The sequence below is a fragment of the Phaseolus vulgaris genome, chromosome 8 (genome assembly GCF_051622355.1).
Source record: "Phaseolus vulgaris cultivar YP4 chromosome 8, ASM5162235v1, whole genome shotgun sequence".
Lineage (NCBI taxonomy): Eukaryota > Viridiplantae > Streptophyta > Magnoliopsida > Fabales > Fabaceae > Phaseolus > Phaseolus vulgaris.
The window spans coordinates 5,292,337-5,314,521 of record NC_143505.1 but is presented as its reverse complement, the minus strand read 5'-3'; the positions used below and the strand labels follow the sequence as shown (position 1 = coordinate 5,314,521).

Sequence of the window (22,185 nt, the reverse complement as noted above, 5' to 3'; positions counted from 1 at the left end):
TTTACTCTTTAGCTCCATCATCACTTGCAATTACCATTCCATCTAGTTAGGCCAGTAAGTGTAAGTTTCCCATCTGATGAGTTTTTTTAAAATCATATGACCACCTTGACTCTGTCGCTATCACAATGATCCCATGAATTGCGTGATTCTTCCAAATGAACACAGAGAGGTTTCTTTAGAACATATAAAGTCTTTTTCCAGTGCACACCTTATCTCCACCTTTAATGGAACCATATCCACCCATTTTCAAGTACAAACCTTATCTCCATATATACCTCTTCCAAGTCTCGATTTAAAAGGACAGTTCTTATAATAACAAATTGATGTAAATCCCACTAAAATTTTTACTGCCAGTGAAATAATCCCCACATGTTTATTTTTGCTATTGGAGCATATATTCGCTTAAACAATTTAGTATATTTGGGTTAGCCTTTCACCACCAATTTTGCTTTATATTGATCTAGGCAACCTTCAGACTAGCATTTTATAGTGGATATCCAATTGCATATGCCTATCATCATGTATTTAAGCCTTCAACATCAGAAGTCTCAGTTGCATATGACTATCATCATATCTATAAGCCTTCAACATCTGAAGTCTATAATAATTGAATTTTTTTTTACAATTTTACCCTCTTCTTAATCTTCTTCATTCATTGATCACCTCTCTTCCTCTTCTCAACCGCAGAAACCCCCACCTCCAGTGCTACTGTCATAGCAGCTCCCCATCTTCAGCGCCTGTCATGAATTAGACATGAAAATAAAAATCGTTTACAATTAAAAATATTATTTTACTTTTATAAACTAAAATATTATAATAATGATGAATAAATCATTATTATTGTTATTTTTATTAGTAGTAGTTTTTGTTTATCTTTGTTATAAATATCTTCTGGTGACATCAAATACCACTTTTAGTTACTGGAAATTATGTCCCTAATACCAACAAGGTTGAGTAATGAATTTCCATATGATTACAAGAGTCTTTTGGTCACTAATTTTTATATGATTAATTACTCATTGGTATTACACAAAACAAGTTTTCTTGTTATGTTTGTTGTTTAACTCGTGAATGAATAGACCACTTCTACTGTTGGGGTTCTAAGTAGTTTAGCTGTTATTCCACACTGTGCACCTCTTTATTCAGAAACACATTGATCAATTTGTACTCGAAGAAGCTTCTGCATGAGAAGGGACATACTCAGTTTTGAAAATGGGTGAAATGAAAATGAAATAGGAATATTCAAAATTAAAATTGCCTTTGAAATCCACAAATCACTAGTTTAATTCCTCATTTTTGTGTTCTTAGATGAAGAGATTACACTATTTACCACATTTTACTCCATATATTCATGGGGAATGGTATCGAAGTCGGTGGTCTAATACCATGCACGTTGCATAGTACTATATTGGGAAAATTATTATTATTATATTGAGAAATGCGTGTCTTTGTTATATTAGGAGGACTTAGGAATTTCAGCTATCTAATCATGAACTTTAAGCTTTCACAAGCTATTCATTTTTGCTCATGATAGCAAGCTATTTCAACAACTGGCTTCAGAGGTTTTCATCTTCCTTTTCCTACCCAAAATGCAGAACAAAAGCTTCCTTTTTTCCTCTTATTTTAATTTATAATCTTTTTGGAAAGATAACTATTACCTATATTTGAAATCCTTTTAATTACACATGGAGTCTTTTAATACAAAAGCATAAAATTAGTTAATGGCATAAGCAAATGATAGATTACATAGTGGAAGTTTTATTGGTAGGTAAACAGTACATATGAATGTGAAAATATTATGGAACAAGCTTGTTGTCTCCTTGCAACCAATGCTAAACTCAACCAAATCCAACTACTTTTGTTCAACTGCCCTTTCAAGTTCATCATGCCATTACACATAGGACACGTGTCCCATATCACCTCATTTTTCGTTATCATCAATGCATGCACATTCTCTTTATAAGTTTCAACGCCAAAATATTCTCATTTTCTCCTTCATTGTGGAACTAAGACCTAATGGAAGGCCATGACCCACCACCCCAAAGCAACCCTTTTCTCTTCACGCCTAACCCTTTGGAACCTCCAGAGCAAGGGCTACGTGACTCTGAGTGGGGTAACCTTTTCTCTGCCCAAAACAGCTTCTTGTTGGAAAGTGTTGAATGTGGTGCTTCTTCCTCTTCACCTTTTATGGCTCAAAATAAGGTAGTTTGCGAGGAGGAAAAGGGAAACCAGGAGAAAAGGAAAGGTGGGAGGGTGAAGAAAGCAACACGAGTGCCCAGGTTTGCTTTTCAAACGAGAAGTGCAGATGATATTTTGGATGATGGTTATCGTTGGAGGAAATATGGACAGAAAGCTGTGAAGAACAGCACATATCCCAGGTAAATGTTTATGCCTGTTTCAGAAATCGATTGGTTTTCTTTACGTTGCATGTATGCGGGGTTTTCACCATTGAGGTGCAATTTCGTATCTATTAGAATGGAAAAATTCAAAAAGTTTATGAAATGTAAAGGAAGTCATGTTTCTTTAAAAATGACTCCAATTCCAAGTTTCAACAAGCCATTTAAAGAAAAACAACTTTATAAACTAATAACGAGTTTGATTTCGTTGATCACAGGGAGAAAATGGCTTCCATTTTAAAAGAAAAGTCGTGCAAACAACACCCCATTTCAGTAATAATGTGAAATGACATGATAATAAAAGAATTCATGTTGGTGTAACACGACTTTAATAATAAAGAGTCGTCTTTCAGTACCATCACTTTATCACAAATTTAGTTATCATATTTACTTCATATAAAAAAAACCAGTTTGTCATGAAGTTATAAACAGTTTAATTGATTAATAGTACAAATATTTTTACATCACTACATATGCTAAATTCGCTAATTTGTAATTAGATAAAAAAACTTAACATCTTGGTTGGTTATATTTTTTTGGTCAAAGTTCTTTAAGATTTTTTAATCATTTTATATTTGCAAAAAAAAATCTCAATTTACCTTAAACAAGAGTATTTTCAAGTTATAAAATATTAGATGGAGCTAGACCCAATTAAGATAACATCAGGTTGGACTAATGCAAGGTCGAACCGAGTAGCCCAAGTCAGAGTCAAGCCAAGTCAATCTGAATCTATATCAAGTCAAGTCAATTTGGACCTAGGTTGAGTCAAGTAGGATCAAGCTCAAATGAAGTCAAGCAGACTTGGGCCAAATCGAGCTGAGATTACTTGAACCTAAGTCAAGTTGAGTTGGCCCATAGTCAGGTCGAACTGAGTTAGTTTGGACCTTGTTTGAGCCAAGTAGGTTTGGGTTAGGTCAAGCCAAGTTGACTTAGGTTAAGTAAAGTTGACCCGGACCAAGTCAAGCAAAGTCGATCCAGACCAAGTCAAACCAAGTCCTCCAAGCCCAAGTCAAGTTGAGTAAGGGTAAACCAACATTTAGTCTAGTCGAACGTATCCATATTTATCTGAGTCGACGCTAACTCACATTCAATCGAGTTGAATTGAGCTTAAGTCGATCATAATCCAATCAAGACTAGGTCGAACCTAGCACAATCAAGTCCAAACTATAAAGACCAAAATATAGAAAACCAAAATATGAATTTCAGAATATGATTTTTTTTTTCAAATTCATATAAATTTTAGGTAAAATTGAAAATTCCTTAATTTGAAGTAATTTAATTACTCTAATAAAATTTAGAATTTCAATTTTTTTCAAAATCATTTATCCAAACAACATATTTTATCATAAAATATTTCAAATGTTCTAAAAATTATAATTACTTTTAAAATGTCCAAACATAATATTAATTTACTCTCCATTTCCTTTTGTATTTTCTAGGCCCATGCTCGCAAGCAACTTGACACACACTGTCTAAATTCTTTAGATTAATGAAAGAACTTATAAACGTAAAATAAATAAATAAAAAATCATTACTGTAACGATCACTCAAAAAAAAATCATCAAATAGAAACCAATTTTAGAGACCAAAATAGTTACTTGCAATAATAATTAAATTAGAAACCACTTTAGAAACTAAAACAAAAATTGATTTCTAAATTAGTTTCTATTATTGTTAAATAGTTTCTAAATTGATATCTAATTAGCAACCAAGGTTTTAACTACCAATTATTTAGTTTCTAAATTTGGTCTCTAAAACATACCAATTTAAAAACTATTTAACAATAATATAAACTAATTTAGAAACCAATTTTTGTTTTAGTTTCTAAAATAATCTCTAATTTAGTTACTATTGTAACTAATTATTTTGTTATCTAAAAATAGGTTTCTATTTCATGATTTCCTGGTAATGGAGTCACACAAAAAAATCATTATTTTTATTTAGGAGTTAAAAAAATCATTGTTGTTATAGAGTTACTAATAAATTATTTTCATTTATTTATTCGTTTCTAGTATAACTAAAATATTAAGCACTTGTTTCAGCTGGTCAAAAGATAAAGTATCAGTTCTGAAAAATCTAAGCCAAATTTAGTTAAAGAATGAACATCACTTTTAATTCAGAATTATAAGACAATGAATTTATGAAATTTTTTTTGATGAATGAATGGGGGAATGAAGAAGCTATTACCGGTGCACGCATCACACATGCAATGTGAAGAAACAAGTGCAAAGGCTGTCAAAAGACACAAGCATTGTGGTGACAACATACGAGGGAATTCACAACCATCCATGCGAGAAGCTCATGGAAACTCTAACCCCTCTTCTCAACCAAATACACTTTCTTGCTACCTTCTAAACTCAACAACTTTCTCTATCATGCTTTACTTTTCTACTTTTCTTCACCCACATTCTCTAAACTTTCACACATTATGTTAAAACAAAATTTCCTAATTTTTTTTCTTAGTTTAAGACTAGTAGTTTTGTACTTCTAAATAGTAAATACAACAAATTCTACACCGGGATGGTGTTTAAATATTGGTTTTAATGAGATGAATATATAGGAAATAATTAACAAATTAATTTCATGTAAATATTATTTGCTATGTGTACTATGAAACCATTGTAATTGTAATAGAGAAGTTTTTATTTTTGTGAAAAAAATCTGAAGTTTGAATGTGAAAGGATATGTTGTTATGTTTGATTTACCTTTTAGAAAATAGCATTCAAAGCCATGTTTTTTCACAAAAGAGTTTTAACCAAACTTCTTATCAAAATATTCTAGTGTGACTTTTTCGAATTAAAATATTTTTTTACTAAAAACATGTTATTTATATTAAATTATTTAATGAATTAATATATTAATTTTTTCAATGAAAATAACAGAATTTTAAAATTTTTGACCAACCAAATATAATTCAGTCATTTTTTTTATAAATTGTTATTCCTAGGATATTTTTCAGAACTTACTTTTCTGATATCAAATAGCTCAAGGTTTTTTTTCAGTGAACAGAATGCAATATGATTTAAACTTAGAGCTTTATGTAAACTGCTTAAATCCCGTAGCTTATAGCTTTATGAGGCTTACAACAAAGAATATTAAAAAAAATATGACAAATTAATTATGTTAACCAAAGTTCAACTAGTTTTTTACCTTTTTAATTAAGTTAGTTAATATTAAAATACATTTCCTTTATGCTTAAGTACCTTTAGTTACTGTAACTAATCCCTACTTAATTAATCCGTAGCATTAGGACTGAATCAATCACGGTTAATATATATATATATATATATATATATGATTTAATTACTTATAGATGCTGTTATATACCTATCAGTGTTTCAAACACGCGATCACAACTTAGGAACCACATGCAGATATAACCAGATAATGCCAAAGAATCAAGAATTTGTTTTCAACTTTTTCATCAATTATTGCAGCACCGCATATATATTTGTCAAAAACAAAGCCAGATTCTTTTTTTTTTTTGCATTATTATTATCATTATTATTATTATTATTGGTGCCTAATTTTATATTAAAAAAATTAATGCACACGTTTATTTTTCTAAAATTTCAAATGGGTATTCGAATTTATTGCATAAACTTCTTTAATTAAACTTATTTTTCTCCTTTTATGGTGGATTTTTTAGTGAATGGGTGTGATTTATTGTTACTTTAATAGTGACAAATTAGTATTACCTGAAAAGAATTTCATAAGTGTTACATTTTGTCCACTCACCAATGCCAAGGGGACCTTCAATTTGAAAGGGAAGAGTCACCAACGAAACTTTATAATAAAATAAATTCCCTCATTTTTCATTCAATTCACACTGCACTTCCTTCATTTACAAGATTCACTTTCACCTCTCCACTCAAGAACGTGATAACACTCATCATCTTCAATAATGGAGGTCAGTTTTCTGAGATAAATGTTCTTCTCATTCTTTTCTTTTGGTGATGCTTATTCCTCCATATTCCATGTTTAGTGATTAACAAGTCATTTTCCACTTTTATATATCTGTATTTGGTTGTTGATCTTTATAACCTACCCATTTAGCAAACCAATGCATGCATGCACTTGGATCCATCTATGACGGATTCAATCATGGATTCATGTGTCTTCTCTACAAAAAGTAATTATAAATTTATTAACGCAGAAAAGATGAAGCACTAATAAAGAAGAAAAGAAAATGAAGGTGTGTTTTGACTCTCTTTTTATTGTTTTAGTTTAAGAAATGATTTTATGAGACATATTAAAAACTTAGTTTAAGAAAGTAAGAGTACTGAGAAAAAGATATAAAAGGATAAGAAAGAATATAAATAATAAAAGTAGAGAATCAAAATTTAGAGATGTTCTGATTTTGAAAATAAATTTTAAATTTTATATTCGTCAAACACCTTTTTTTTATTTTTTAATCAGTGAAATTAATTTTCAAGAATAAGAAATAAACAAACCCTTACCCAAAAGAACAATTATTCATTAGTTTTTCCTATGTTGCTGAATCTAATAAAAAGAAACACGAAGAGAACAAATATTTTGATTTTATTATCAGTATACTCAATCACTATTAATTTTGAAAAAACAATGTATTTTTGTATTATTTTGTGTTTTTATTAAATAATTTTGTATTCATATTTTTTAAAATAAAAACAACGCTAAATTTTTATAATTTAAAATTACGTGGGCTACTCATCTCGCGTTTGGTCCACGTTTAGTCCACATAATGTGGGTAGGGTTAGCTTGCCCTACGTTAGGAATGCAGACTCATTTTACTAGTTCATTCCGCATAAGAAGTAACTTGCAGGTCTGCTGGCCAGCCCACATAAGATTTTTTTTTTTAAAATTAAAATTTTATTAATTATAAAAAAATTTATTCCTACTACTGAAAAATTAAATTTTTATTCATGTTTCAATTCATTTAATTAAGATAAAAATATAAATTCAAGTATGAGAGTTGTTAGAAGGTTTTGATTAAAATTTTGTTTTGCATCTATTTTTTCATATATATGTATGTAATGTATAAGATATTTCTTTAAATTATTAAAATAAAATATTATTTTTTAGTACATTAAATTCATTTCTTTTAAATAAAATAAAATAAAAATCACACTAAAATAATAAATTAATGTAGTATTTTTTTTAAAAAAAATTATTTTTTTATTTTTACTGGTGGGACAACCCGCCCCACTCGGCCCACGGGGATTACGACGCACCGTGATCTGGCCCACATAACCCCCACATCGTCACTCTATTTAAAATAAAATAGTTTTGTTAAAATAGAATAGTTTTGTTAAAGCAAATTTTTTGCTCTTTTAAGTATCCAAATGAATTAGGAGAGAAGCAACACGCGTAGCGTGTGCACACTTAACCTACGCGGTTAGACGACATAAAGGAAAATAAAACGACAGCGATAATGAGCATTAGTTCTTTAATGTTTTGATCATCAGACTTTCGGATCTAATTCTATTCCCTTGTGCCTCCGAAAGTCCAGATCCGCGAACCCGGAGGGGACCACGTTCGACGACACCTCGTCACGTGTCGGCATCGCGTTTGGCCTTTGCGCGTGTCGTTTCTTTGGTTTTGCAGTTTATAAGTATGCGTGCGACGAGTCTGGGAGTGAAGGTGTCGTTAGGTGTTATCGGTGTGAGTGTGATATTTGCAGCGCTGAAAATGTCGCAGTTGTTGGACAAAGCTAAGAACTATGTTTCGGAGAAAGTCACGAACATGCCGAAGCCAGAGGCGACTGTCACCGACGTCGATTTCCAGCGCGTGAGCCGCGACAGCGTCCAGTACTTGGCCAAGATTTCTGTCTCCAATCCCTATTCCACTCCCATTCCTATATGTGAGATCAAGTACTCCCTCAAAAGTGCAGGCAGGTTCGTACACTCTTCTTTTTTCTTCTTTTCTTCTTCCTATTTTAGGGTTAAGGGATTCGTTTTTGCTTTCATTCTTGGTGAATCGTGAATAAACGATGATGGTTGTTGGATTTCGCAGGATCTGTTAATATTTTTTGTTTAATTTAATTTCAATTTGTGTTGAATGGGTCATAGGTTTTATGAAAATGGACATAAACTAGTATTTCGGTGTTTTAATTTTATTTATTTAGTGGGGAGAAACAGTGGTGGGGTGGATTTAAATAAAAAGATAAGAAAAGGTCAAACAAAGCGGGGTGTAGGTGTGTTATTTGATCTATGAATTTTGAGAAATGTGTTGTGATTTTGTTGTGTGGTGAAAAGGGAGATAGCATCAGGGATAATACCTGACCCAGGATCGTTGAAGGCAAAAGACTCAACAATGGTGGATGTGCCAGTGAAGGTTCCTCACACTGTGTTGCTGAGCTTGGCAAGGGACATTGGTGCAGATTGGGACATTGATTATCAATTGGATATTGAACTCATCATTGACCTTCCAGTCATTGGAAACATCAGCATTCCTCTTTCTCAGAAGGGAGAGATCAAACTCCCCACAATCAGAGACATGTTTAGTAAATAATCACACACATCTTTGCCTAATCCCTATTCCAATAAACACCCTCTTCCTTTATTTTACTACTTCACTCGTGTTTTTCTTTTTTTTTCCTGTATGGATGCTATAAACAACACATCATCGTGATATAGTTTTGGATAATGCTCCCCTAAAAGTAATATCAATAATTGTCTCAGAATACTAGCTTAGCATTTTACCTTGTTAGTTATTATTTTATTCATAACTTTGTTTTATTTTCTAGTAAAAGTAGATTTTTTAAATCAATTTTTAGTAAAGTAGAGAATGTGTTCATATTATAAGTTTGTTGTAAGAATTTTTCTCTTATTAAATATTCTTCTAGTTTGAAAACCATATACTGAGTGATAGGAGCTACGAGGCTCCGACATTATTTTAAAATGGTGCGACACACGACACCGTAGGACATATATCGGTAAAGTGTTAAATTAAAAAATATTTATTAGATTTATGATAATTCTAACACAATTTTAAAAAATAAAAAATACATTAATTTTTTAAAAACTCAAACTTATTGTATAAATTTTTATTATCATTATAAAAATAAGGAACAAATCATTTTGAATCCGTCATCAGAAATATCTTCTACTAAAAAACTGAAATATACTTATGAACATAAATCTTTATTGCCAATTTATATAATTCATAATTATATGATATAAAGATGGATATGAGTGATGAAAAGAGTAGAAAGAAATATGATAATACACAATTTACAATTTGAAAAAGACTATATCGTTCTTAAAAAATATTTATAAATTGTACAATTTAGAAACAATAATTTTTTTATTTATAAATCTGGTAAAAGTTTTCGTATAATATAATTTATAACATCGTTTTACTATAATATATATTTTGAATTGTACAATTCATAAAATATTTCTAGATCCAAAATTATCTTTCAGATTGTACAGAACAGAATGTAATTTTTAAATGTATTTAAGATTATCCAGAAAATATTTCTAGATACAGAATTATCTTCCTGATTGTAGAGTCTAAAAAACATATTATACTAAGGAAGGTAAAGGTTTTAATCCATTTAATGTTAAGAAAATAAATTCAATCTGTATATAAAAACAAAATTAGAGTAGTTTACAAATATAAATGAAGAGACTAAACATATTTATACAAAAAAATAAATTTATGCTTTGTTTGAAATCTTTCAAAATTAACGAATACAATAAAAATAATAAGTATAAAAGAAAAATATATTTTACCTGTAAATTAGAATTTGTAAGACAATTAATAGACCAAAACTATTGTATAAAACATAAGGTTAAATAATTTTGTTTTCCGAACTTGCATTATTTTAAAAAAATTAAATGAATAAATTTGTAAAGTTCTCAATGTCCATAAAATTTTATACAAAAACATAATCCATTATTATGTCCCTATAAATAATTTTTTATTAAAAAATCAATTATATATATTGCAACATTGCTTATTCACATCACATACCATAAAATTTATTAACCTTTATTTATATATTTTCAATCATAGTATTTTAATTTAAAAAATTAGTTTAAGTAAGAAAAGTTAATATTTAATGAAAAATTAAGACTTCAGTAAAATAATATTATTTATCATAAGAACTAATACATTCAATTAGTTTTTCTTAATATATCTACAAAGCTTAAATAACAAATAAAAAAAGGGAAGGCAAAAGTAGTTCAAACAATTATATTTACATAATATATACAATTTATTATATATTTTAAAGGATGTTTCATCTTTGAATTTAATTGCAAACAATATAATCGATTATGTGGTTTGAAGTATTTTTCTTAAAATGTTTATATTAGTCATGTTTTTGCTTACATTGGCTGAAAATTTCATTAATCATGTCTTTGGTTTTAAAACAAAAAGCTTTCGTATTCATACACCTAACACTATTAAAAAATTATATTAAAACAATTTTATTTTTTTAGACTTAGAGAGAAGCTCTAGTTTTCATTAAAGATGTTTTAAGGATTATATTTTAAGATGAAGGTGTTAAAGATGTTGCAAAAAATCAAAGTATAAGTTTGAATTTCTCAGTAAAAATCAGCAAATTGAGCAAATATATAATAAAAAACCCTATAAATTAATTGTTTTAAATGTTTGACTTGGGGTGGTATAATAATCCATATATGACTGACTTAGGATTTATTATTATTAAATCTTCTAAGACTTTTTTCTCCAAAGACTCATTAAACCTACTACTGTTTAAATAAAAATACAAAACTATGTTATCAATTTAAATTATGAAATCAGTTTCTTTAAATTTTAAAATGGAAAGAAGTGTTTAGATTTCAAAATATATTTTATTATTCTATATATGCGAGAAATTTTATATTTAATATAAACTGCTTATTAATATAGTCACAATAAACTCAGATTATGATTCCTTCATACATCCTATTAAATTAAAATTGTTTCAATTCACTAATTATTTATATATATATTATTATTTATTTTTATAATAATAAAAAAAAATTAGAATAGTAACATACTATATTACAAACACTCTTAATATTTTCTGGAATTTTACATATATTTGCTTTCTTTTGCATAATAATACTTAGTATTTACATAAAGAAAATTATAACTACACACTCACTTTCTCATTTATCTCATTATCACTTTATTATTAATATACTTTTTATCATTGTCATTTATTTTATAAACTGATTTTATTTTTCCCAAAAGTTTTCTATCATTCCATCCAATTTGCCCCTTTTTAATATCATTACTCATTTACAAACCATTTTTTTAAAACTATAATAAATATTTTGCTTTACTCATTTGCAAACCAATTTTTCTTTTCTTTTTGAATACATCTATTATAAAAAAAATCATTAAATCAACGCTAGTTTAAAGACAAAAAAAATATTCATTGTATAAAGTGATTCATAAACTATGTTAAAAAAATAAGAATGATTGATTTTAAAAGTATGCTCTATTATCAATATTTTTTTTATTTTTAACTAAATTATATATTTATATAACTATTCATAACTTTATTTATTTCTCTCTCCCTCTTTTTTATTAGTTAAACATGGGATTATTTATGTGCAAAAATTCTTAGATAAAGATGATTTCATGTGCAAATGAGACAACTTGCACACCATTAAAAAAATAAATGACACAACTTGCACAACATTATAATACCTAAAAAAATTGTTGACAATAACATTAATTATACATAGTGTAGAGACATTATTTTTTATCAAAAAATAATATATTAAATGAAAATAGTTGAAGTATTCCTCATAATATTTTTACTGGACTTTCACCAAAATAAATTAACTACTCTTCAAAGTCTGTGTTCCTTTCTTTCTTCCTTCATACTTCAGAATGTTACTTGTGATATATTTTATTCTTTTCTTCACAGCTTCTCAGATGTTTGTTAAGTATATTTGTCAAGTGGGTGTACTTGCAAGTTCTCTGATGATAAAATCAGAAGATTTAATTAATTCTTTATAAAAAAACACTCCACATGTTGATCGAGCTACCTATTTATATTACAAAATATTGAGGGCAGTTTCTTCCTGCACCCTAGGTTGCAGAAGAAGAAATCAATATTGAGATTCTTCAGCCTTATTAGACTTTTAGTATTTATACTTTTAATTACTAAGTTCACACCTTATATATCACATGAAGATGAAAATATATGAATTAAGAAAGAGGACCAAAGAAAATCATATAGAAGATGAAAAAAAATCACATGTCCTGTCTCTGAAACCACATGCATGCATTTTTTTTTTTATCGGCAACCACATGCATGCATTGTTTACAAGATTGATAAGTATTTAAAATATTAGAAATGAAGTTCAAATATTTTCATAGTTTATTAAAGGTGAGAATAGTCTCAAGCCAATGATCATTGATTCAATCCTTTGAGTGCTTCATCAATGGAAAGAGATCCACCATCCCTTCACATGAACGGTGGACAGGGAGAAATGAGTTACGCAAACAACTCCTCCATACAAGTACCATCTTTATCTTCATAACCTCATCTAACTTCATCACTTACCATTCTGTGTAATTTTGTTTCCTTTTCCTCTATATATTCATCTAACTTTGATTATTGCAGAGACAAATGATGCTTAAAGCCAAACACATACTTGAAGAAACAATAACGAGTCTATGTTCTGATTCTTCTCCAAACTGCATGAAAGTAGCAGATTTAGGTTGTTCTGTGGGACCAAATACACTTCTTGTAACATCAAATATTATTAATATTGTTCATGCTGCATGCACTCACTTAAACCGTGATCTACCCTCATTCCAATTTTATCTCAATGATTTATTTGGAAATGATTTCAACACCACCTTCAAGTCACTTCCAGATTTTTATACAAAACTGCTACAAGAGAAAAGATGCAGGTCTGATTCATGCTTTATTAATGCCACACCTGGATCCTTCTATGGAAGACTCTTTCCCAGTAATTCCATAAACCTTTTTCATTCCTCCAACAGTCTACACTGGCTTTCTCAGGTTAGATATAAGTTTACTCTTTTCTTCTCATCTAAAGTCAACCATATTATACTATACCATTGTGTTAGGTTTGTTTTTTGTTTCTATTTATAACTCTCTTAGTTAAATCTAGTACAATGGTTTTCTCTTTTCTCACTCCCAAATACTTGATTTCATTCATCTCATATTTTGATTGTATAGGATCCATTATTGGGGTCATCACTTAACAAGGGTCATTGCCATATAGTTAGCACAAGCCCTCCTGAGGTACACAAAGCTTACCTTAAACAGTTTCAACAAGACTTCAAATTATTTCTGAAATTACGTTCGGAGGAACTTGTGTCTGGAGGAGCAATGGTCTTGTTGTTTCTTGGTAATCACGAAATTCGTAGAAGAACAAGTTGGGAAATAGTGAGTCTAACACTCAATGAGATGTTCTTGGAGGTAAACAACAGTTTTTTTAATTGATTATACCAGTAAGTTTGTAATGATAATTAACTAGTTATGCCGTTAAAATCTGCACCGTAGGGTTTGATTGAAGAAGCAAAATTAGAGTCGTTTAACATAGCAGTGTATGAACCTACGGTTGAGGAAGTTAAGCAGGTGATTGAGGAAGAAGGGTCATTGTTTGTTCAAAGATTCGAAGTTGTAATCTCGGTTTGGGAAGAAGGCCTAAACATTGAAGGTGGTGATGATGAAAATATAAGAGCCGAAATCATTTCCAAGCACGCACGAGCAGCACTGGAGCCTCTCTTGTCTCAAAAGTTTGATGCAAAGGTTATTAATGAACTATTCGTCAGGTTTCAAAAGAAAATTGTGCAGGCAATGAAGGTTGGAAAATTAGAGAGTGCTACTTTTGTAATATCCATTAGAAAAAATGCTTGAAGGTATTTCTTAAAACTTATGAAACATATATTTCAACTTGAAAAAATATAAGTGAATAATAGCTTGAAAGTTCATAGCATGATCCAAAGATTTATTGAAATGTAAATATAAAAAAGTAAATTAAAATTACAAAAGAAATAATAAGACAATTTTTTCGCAAAAATTTGATAAAATGTAATCCGAATAGTTTAAAAAAAATATAAACTCACTTTTTTAAATATGAACATTTCTCGTGATAGAAAGATCCAATTCCTAAACTTTGTCTTCTCGTTATATCTACTTTATGTATATATTTTATTTGAAGATGTAAATTGAACCATAACAATGTATTATACGTGCCTATTCTTATAATATTTATTTATTTCAAATTATTTTAAAAAATATTAACTATTTTATTCCACAACCAATAAATTCTCGAAATCAGTGTGAACATGTATTAATCTATGCAAAAATGTGTAATATTTTAATAGATATGAATTAATTTACATTACACTCAATAAAATAAACTACCTCAAACTTTGGTTATAGCAGTTAATATGGCAGATTGGTTTTTATATCTGTTACTTTAACACTTATGATTTTTTATATTCTTATATTTGTTAACTAATTTTTTAAATTTCATATCATACAAGAAATAGAGGTTTTTACATGAACTTTTGTAGATCTTGCTTTTCCACATCACTTTTAGACTTTTTATTTTGTACTCTAATGGAACAAATCTTACCATACACACTTAAGTTGGTGTTTTCTAAAAGAAAAATAATACTTTTTATTCTTATGATATGACTGATTGGTAAATTTTATACTATATCAGTATATTTTATATATAATTTAATTAATATTAATAAAGATGGGGATGTAGCTCAGATGGTAGAGCGCTCGCTTAGCATGCGAGAGGTACGGGGATCGATACCCCGCATCTCCATTTCTAATTTTTTCCTATTTTATATTTTTATTTAATTACATTTTTATAAAAAATATAATTGTAAATAATTTATTATGTGACATAATAATTTGAAATAATTGTGCATATTAGAAAGACGCTTTACACGTCCTCGATAAAATAATTTCTTTTTTGTCAAATAAGTTTTTGGTGTGTTTCTTTTATGAATCATTTTTATTATCGAAAAATATAAGGATGAGTTAATTGTTTCTGTAATTGGATAATTAATGATTTTTATTTTTTTCTAATTTAAATTAAAAACTATTACTTTTAATTCATAGTGTTAAATACTATACTAGTTAATTTTTATATATTGAGTAAAAGGTTGGGTGAACATTCTAAATAATTCATGTTAATGTTGTGATATAGTTTTAATATGTGATATCTAAAAAAACTCTTAAAATTTGTTAAATAAATATTTTTATTTTAATAAGAATATTAGGGATTAAAAATAATAATTTAAATTTATGGAGAGATGAAACTTTTAAAAAATATTTTATAGACAATCAAAGCAAAATTTATGCAACATTTTATAAAAACTATGACAATATTTTCAAAGTTTATAGAATGAAAATAAATAGAAAATCATTGAAAAGAAACTAATTTTAGAAAAAAAAATAATTAGTTTTTATAGTGATATTTTAGATACTAAAATCATTTTTGATTTCTAATATTGTTAAATACTTTATAAATTGGTATCTAATTAGCTATTAAGGTTTTAACTACCAATTATTTAAATTCTAAATTTTGTAGCAAAAATCTTGCTAACTCATTAGATACAACTTTAGAAACTATTTAACAATAATATAAACTAATTTAGAAACCAATTTTTTTTCTCTAAAATGATCTTTAATTTATTCAGTATAACAACTAATTATTTTTTGTCTCTAAAATTAGTTTCTATTCAATGATTTTTCTGGTAGTGTATATAGACTAAAAATAAATTTAACTGAAAATTTTATTTTTATATTTTGGTTTTAATCTCTTATAACTGTTTTGATATTTTAATTCTGATTTTATAATTATTTTTTATTTTATCATTTTAAAATAAATAAATAAAATATTATTTTAATTATAACTATTAAAATGAATGGGTTTGACTGAATTTTTTCAGAAAAATTTCAACTTTAAAAATTGGTGTTTCACCACTAATTAGTAAAAAAAACATAAATTCTGTTTTATAATTATTTTTTGTGGAATCTGAAAAAATAATTATAATTCCAAATTTAAGTTTTTAATAACTTTTTATGAATGCATGTGTAAATGTGTTTAGAATTACTGTTTTGAAATAGTTAATGTAAATTCTTGAGTATGTATTAGAGGTTTGAAAAATTGCATATTAAAGGAGAACAATAGTAATTTTATGGAGTGTTACAAATTGCGAGCAACTTAGTTATGAGTTGAAAATAAACATAAAAATATCTTGTGTGATTAACACTTTAAAAACTTAAATCTTTTTAGTTAAAATATTGTGAACATATTGCATACTTTTAATTCAAGTACACTTCTTACTTATTTAACGTAAAAAGAGATTGGTATATAAAGATTTTAATTTTGATAAAGTTTATAGCAGTAATAAAATTAAAAGAACCATCCTAAAACACAATATTGTTACATATAAATTGAATTTTGTCGTAAAACACAATTATCCAAATATAAGCTAAACACAATTTTGTCTTTCTAAGAATATAGTGTTTTAGAATAACATATAGGGATTATAGTTTGGTTAAACTCTTGAACTCAAATTCAATTTGTTAAATAATAAGATAAAACTAGAGAGAATAAAAGGAAATATTCATTCGTGTTTGTATTATCAACTAGTGAAATTTTAAAAGTTTAAAACTTAACAAATTTTATTTATCTATTTTAAATATTTTTTATAAAACAAAAAAATAGTGATTTCATTTTTTTCAAAAAAATTAAATTGAAGAAAATATTTTAAGGAGATAAAAATCTAAAACTTATTTATAATTTTAACAAACATGTAAATATAAGAGATGAAATAAATTTTTTATTATTATTTTATGTTTAATTAAAATTAATAATATATATGTGTTTAGTACAATAACATTGTATAGAGTTATCTTGTATGTATTTAGGATCCTCTCTGATTGTGGAAGAAATTGTGACAATACAAAATTAAACACGATTTGTTTTGAAGTGTCACTTACTTTCCTAAATTTTGTAAATCCTATAAAAGAATGAAAATATAAGAACTAATCTTTTAATTACATAATATCAAAATTATTATTATACGAAGATTATAAATAAGTAACTAAAATTCAACTGAGTTGTTAATAAAAAATTCATCCATAACTTATTATTAATAAAAATTGATGTTGATGTCATACATATATAAATAGATAGGTGAAAAAAGTCAATTTCTTCGCTCAAACATGCAAAATAAATCAAATCACTATAAGAAAATCATTAAATAAAAACTAATTTATAAATATAAAATAATTAGTTACTATTATTAATTATAAATTAATAAATTTAATTATTAGTAAAAAATTATAAATGAATTTCTAAATTCGTATTTAACATTTACTAAGATTTTAACTACTAATTATTTTATTAATAATAGAAATCACTTTATATATCAATAATTTTTAGTTTATAAAATAGTAAACTAACTTATTCTACTAATTAATTTATTAATAATAGAAATTACTTTATATAGTAATAATTTTTTACTTAGTATCTAACTTAGTCTAATTAATTAATTTTTGTTTCTAAATTATTATTTAATTATTTTCTTGTAGTGAATCAAACCTCATTAATTAATAATTATATAGATTAATTTTATAATTATTCTTTTTTTACTTTTTTATATTCATTAACCAACTCTTTAATTTTCATCATATATATATATATAAACTATTAATAATAAGTGAAAATAATAAAAAATTGAAATTAATGTTATTTTATAATTATAAGAATCAATAAAAAAATTAAATATTTTATAATTATATTTTGTATATTAATTTTTATTATAATAATTATATTAAAGATTTAACTATATTTAATACTTTTTGGAAATAGTTACACTTTTAACACTTTAATTAAGGAAGGTATATAGGGGATGTAGCTCAGATGGTAGAGCGCTCGCTTAGCATGCGAGAGGTACGGGGATCGATACCCCGCATCTCCACTTTTTTTCTATTTTTTATTTTATTTTAAAATGAGTATTGGGAGTTAAAAATAATAAAGAATTGACTACAGACTGAAAATAAATTTAAGTGGAACTTTTATGTTTATATTTTTTTTAATTTTAAGTTTTTGAAAATATGAAATCACTATTTTTTTTTTATAAATTTATTTTTGAATAAAGAAATAAAATTTATGTTAAATTTATATTTTTAAAAGATCAACTTGTTGTTCATATTATAATACAAACACGAATGAATATCGGCTTTTATTCTCTCTAGTTTTATCTTATTATTTAACAAATTGAATTTTGAGTGCAATTTATATTTTCAAGAGTTTTACCAAACGATAATTCTACAAAATTGTGTTTAGTTTATATTTGGGTAAATGTAACAATATTGTGTTTTAGGATGATTCTTTTGATTTTTTTTATAAAGTTTTTTATATTAAATATTATTATGGAAGATGATATACTTAAATAACAACAATTATAAAAAAGTAAAATATATATATATATATATATTAATTTTTTTTACTTTATTATTGCTATAAACTTTATCAAAGTAAAATCTAGAACATGGCTCAACATCAAAAGTAAAACAGGGAAATGTTATTTTTCAAAACTAGTGTTCTAATTTTATAGCAATTTCTTTTTACGTTAAGTGTAATTGAATTAAAAGTATGCAATATGTTCACAATATTTTAACTAAAAAGATTTAAGTTTTTAAAGTGTTAATCACAGAAGATATTTTTATGTTTATTTTCAACTCATAACTAAGTTGTTCGCAATTTGTAACACTCCATAAAATTACTATTGTTCTCATTTAATATGCAATTTCCAACCTCTAATACATACTCAAGAATTTACATTAATTATTTCAAAACAGTAATTATAAACATACATGCAATTATAAAAAGTTGTTAAAAACTTAGATTTGGAATTATAATTATTTTTTCAGATTCAACAACAAATGCAATTATAAAACGCCTTTTCGTATTATAAATTTTTTTGACAGCAATAACACGTTATTTTATTTATTTACAAACATAGCACATTGTGCTCTTTATTGTCAAGTTGCCATTGCAGTACACACTATTGAAATCTCAGTTTTGACTTGTTCTACACTTTTCGACAATGTATTCTAGTTGGAATTCAGGTTTTCGAAAACCAAATTCTGAACAGAGTTTATGTTTTTTTAAAATGCATAAAATAATATAATAGGTCATAAATAATTTTAAAAAGTAAAATAAAAATAAAGTTAATAATGACTTAAAAATAATTGAAATATATTTATTTACTAAAACATTATTAGAGTATAAACTTAAAGATTATTGGAATTTAGAGTATATTCTGTAACAGCCCCTTTTCTTTTTAAAAAAAGCAAAAACAGAGACCCCACGCATAGTTTCTTTCTTCTTATTTTTCTTTCTTATCTCCATTTCTCTTTCTCTCCATATTCTCTTCTTTCCCTCTCTCTTAATTTTTTCTCCCAATCTTCATCTATTTTAGAATCTTCATCTATTTTAGAATCTAGTTCAGGAACATTTTTACCCTATCAGATTTTCAAACAGAGTAAGTTCATTTTTACTCTAAATATCCTTTGTTCTCTGTTTTCTTTAGGATTTAGTCATCAATCTTGGTGGGGTCAGTTGAGAAGTTTAATCCTCTCAACTTATTCTATTATATACTGAAATTTTGTTCTGTTTGGATAATTTGCATTAGGCCCGTAAATCTTGAAGCTTATCCAAACGGTGGGGAATAAAATTCTAAAAGTTGCTTGGAAAGCAAACAATTGAGGTAAGGAAAGCTAAATTTAATTTTTAATAGAACCCTAGGCTAGAAGATCTGGATGTGAAAGGGACGTGGTCCCAATATTCAATTTCTCTTGCAGGGATGTTGTGTGTTTATATATATTGGATTGTTTGTTTATATATAATTTAAATTTGTGGAAATAAGTGTTATTTTTTATGTCAAATAAAATTTTGAATGTTGTGGATCGTATTTGGAATGATATTGTATGATGAAATGGTGTGGAATTGAATTCATACATTTGGGATAATGTATGGACTGATGTTTGATGTGTATTAAGTATTGATGTCTATGTGGTAACAGAGATCTCCGAGCTTCACTGATGATCTAAGTCACATAGACTAAGACATCAGGTGGTGAAAAGCTGATGGGGGAGTTCATGCACACCGTGACATATGAGATGCACGGCTTGGGTTGTATTGAACTTACCCTGATCCTGTCTGTTGGATTCGCTGGTAATCTTTGGATCAGGTGTTAGTCTCTGGTAGGACTTACTTAATACGGGTCTTCCGGAAGACGTTGTTTGTTGAATATCTTGGATGTGTAGATCCATGTGAGATTTATGTGATTGTTTTAATGTTGGGATTTGAAGAAGATTGTATAATTTGAGAAATTGATCATGTAACTTGGTTTTCTCTTTTGATTTAATTGCGTATATTATAAAATTCTATATGTCCTAATCACGTATTAGGAATATTTTGAAAAACTGTAAACTTGTATAGAAATATGTAGAACCGGTATTATAATAGTTATATGTAAATTATGGGGTGTTACATATTCTATTATTAATAAATATTTATAAATTAATTTCTAAATTTGTATATATTTTTATCGAGGATGAGTTGTCATTCCCTTAAGATGTAAGTAAATATTGAAAGAATATCTAAGTTGTTCCAACGAGTGGCGATGCACCTACAAAAGGTTCTTTGACACTCAAGTCACTAAGAATACAAATGACTTCCTATGTAAGTAAAATAATAATAAGATAAGACTAGAGGGAATAAAATGAGATATTCATTCGTCTTTATATTATTAACAAGTGGAATTTTAAAAGTTTAAAATTTAACATAAATTTTATTTCTCTAGTTTAAATAATTTTTATAAAAAAATAGTGATTTTTTTTTCAAAAAATTAAAATTGAAGAAAATATTTTAAGGAGATAAAAATCTAAAACTTATTTTATAATTTTAACAAACATGCAAATATAAGAAATGAAATAAATATTTTTTTTTTATTATTTTGTGTTTAGTTAAAGTTAATAATATATATGTGTTTAGTACAATTGCATGGAGTTATCTTCTATCTAGTGTCCTATCTGGATGTGGAAGAAGTTGTGATGATACAAAATTAATCACGATTTGTCTTAAAAGTGTGATTTACTTTCTTAAATTTTGTAAATCCTATAAAAGAATGACAATATAAGATAATTGGTATCTTAATTACATTATATCAAAAGTATTATTATACGAAGACTATAAATAAGTAACTAAAATCCATTATCAACATTCTATTCGGGTTGTTAATAAAAAACTTGTCCATAACTTAGTCAAATAAAATTTGATGTTGATGTCACACATATATAAATAGGTGAAATTAATTTTTCACTCAAACACATGCAAAATTAGTCAAATCAATATAAAAAAAAATTATTAAATAAAAACTAATTTAGAAATATAAAATAATAGTAATTATATTAACTAAGTTAAATATTATTTTATACATTAAAAAGTTACTTATATTTATATTTAAAGTATTTTCTATTATTAATAAAAAATTATAAATTAATTTTTAAATTGGTATCTAACATTAACTATTAAGATTTTAATTACTAATTATTTTCTTAATAATAGAAAACACTTTACATATCAATAATTTTTTAATTTATAAAATGATAAATTAACTTAGTCTAGTAATTAATTTATTAATAAATATCACTTTATATACTAATAATTTTTTAATTTATAAAATAGTATTTAATTTAGTCTAACTAATTATTTTTTTATTTCTAAAATTAGTTGTTATTTAATTATTTTATTGTAGT

At 26.5% G+C, this 22,185-nt stretch overlaps 3 protein-coding genes and 2 non-coding genes across 5 annotated transcripts; all 5 read left to right on the top strand.

Annotated features, from left to right (window-relative positions):
* Positions 1–1,988: 1,988 nt before the first annotated feature.
* LOC137823815 (putative WRKY transcription factor 43) lies at positions 1,989–4,975 on the top strand. Its single transcript, XM_068629093.2, has 2 exons — positions 1,989–2,378; positions 4,574–4,975. Exons 1-2 carry the CDS (start codon positions 2,017–2,019, stop codon positions 4,749–4,751), a joined length of 540 nt encoding a protein of 179 aa, XP_068485194.1. The 5' UTR covers positions 1,989–2,016; the 3' UTR covers positions 4,752–4,975.
* A 2,704-nt stretch (positions 4,976–7,679) lies between these two features.
* Positions 7,680–9,060, top strand: LOC137823814 (desiccation protectant protein Lea14 homolog). Its single transcript, XM_068629092.1, has 2 exons — positions 7,680–8,272; positions 8,633–9,060. The coding sequence occupies exons 1-2, from the start codon at positions 7,992–7,994 to the stop codon at positions 8,886–8,888; spliced, it is 537 nt and encodes a 178-aa protein (XP_068485193.1). The 5' UTR covers positions 7,680–7,991; the 3' UTR covers positions 8,889–9,060.
* Positions 9,061–12,771: 3,711 nt separating this feature from the next.
* Positions 12,772–14,241, top strand: LOC137825629 (S-adenosyl-methionine 4-1-methyl-2-pyrrolidinyl-3-oxobutanic acid methyltransferase). Its single transcript, XM_068631348.2, has 4 exons — positions 12,772–12,868; positions 12,973–13,377; positions 13,558–13,800; positions 13,885–14,241. The coding sequence occupies exons 1-4, from the start codon at positions 12,791–12,793 to the stop codon at positions 14,239–14,241; spliced, it is 1,083 nt and encodes a 360-aa protein (XP_068487449.1). The 5' UTR covers positions 12,772–12,790.
* Positions 14,242–15,093: 852 nt separating this feature from the next.
* On the top strand, positions 15,094–15,166 carry TRNAA-AGC (transfer RNA alanine (anticodon AGC)). The gene has a single exon. It is a non-coding gene; the product is annotated as a tRNA-Ala (tRNA).
* A 3,099-nt stretch (positions 15,167–18,265) lies between these two features.
* On the top strand, positions 18,266–18,338 carry TRNAA-AGC (transfer RNA alanine (anticodon AGC)). The gene has a single exon. It is a non-coding gene; the product is annotated as a tRNA-Ala (tRNA).
* Positions 18,339–22,185: the final 3,847 nt, after the last annotated feature.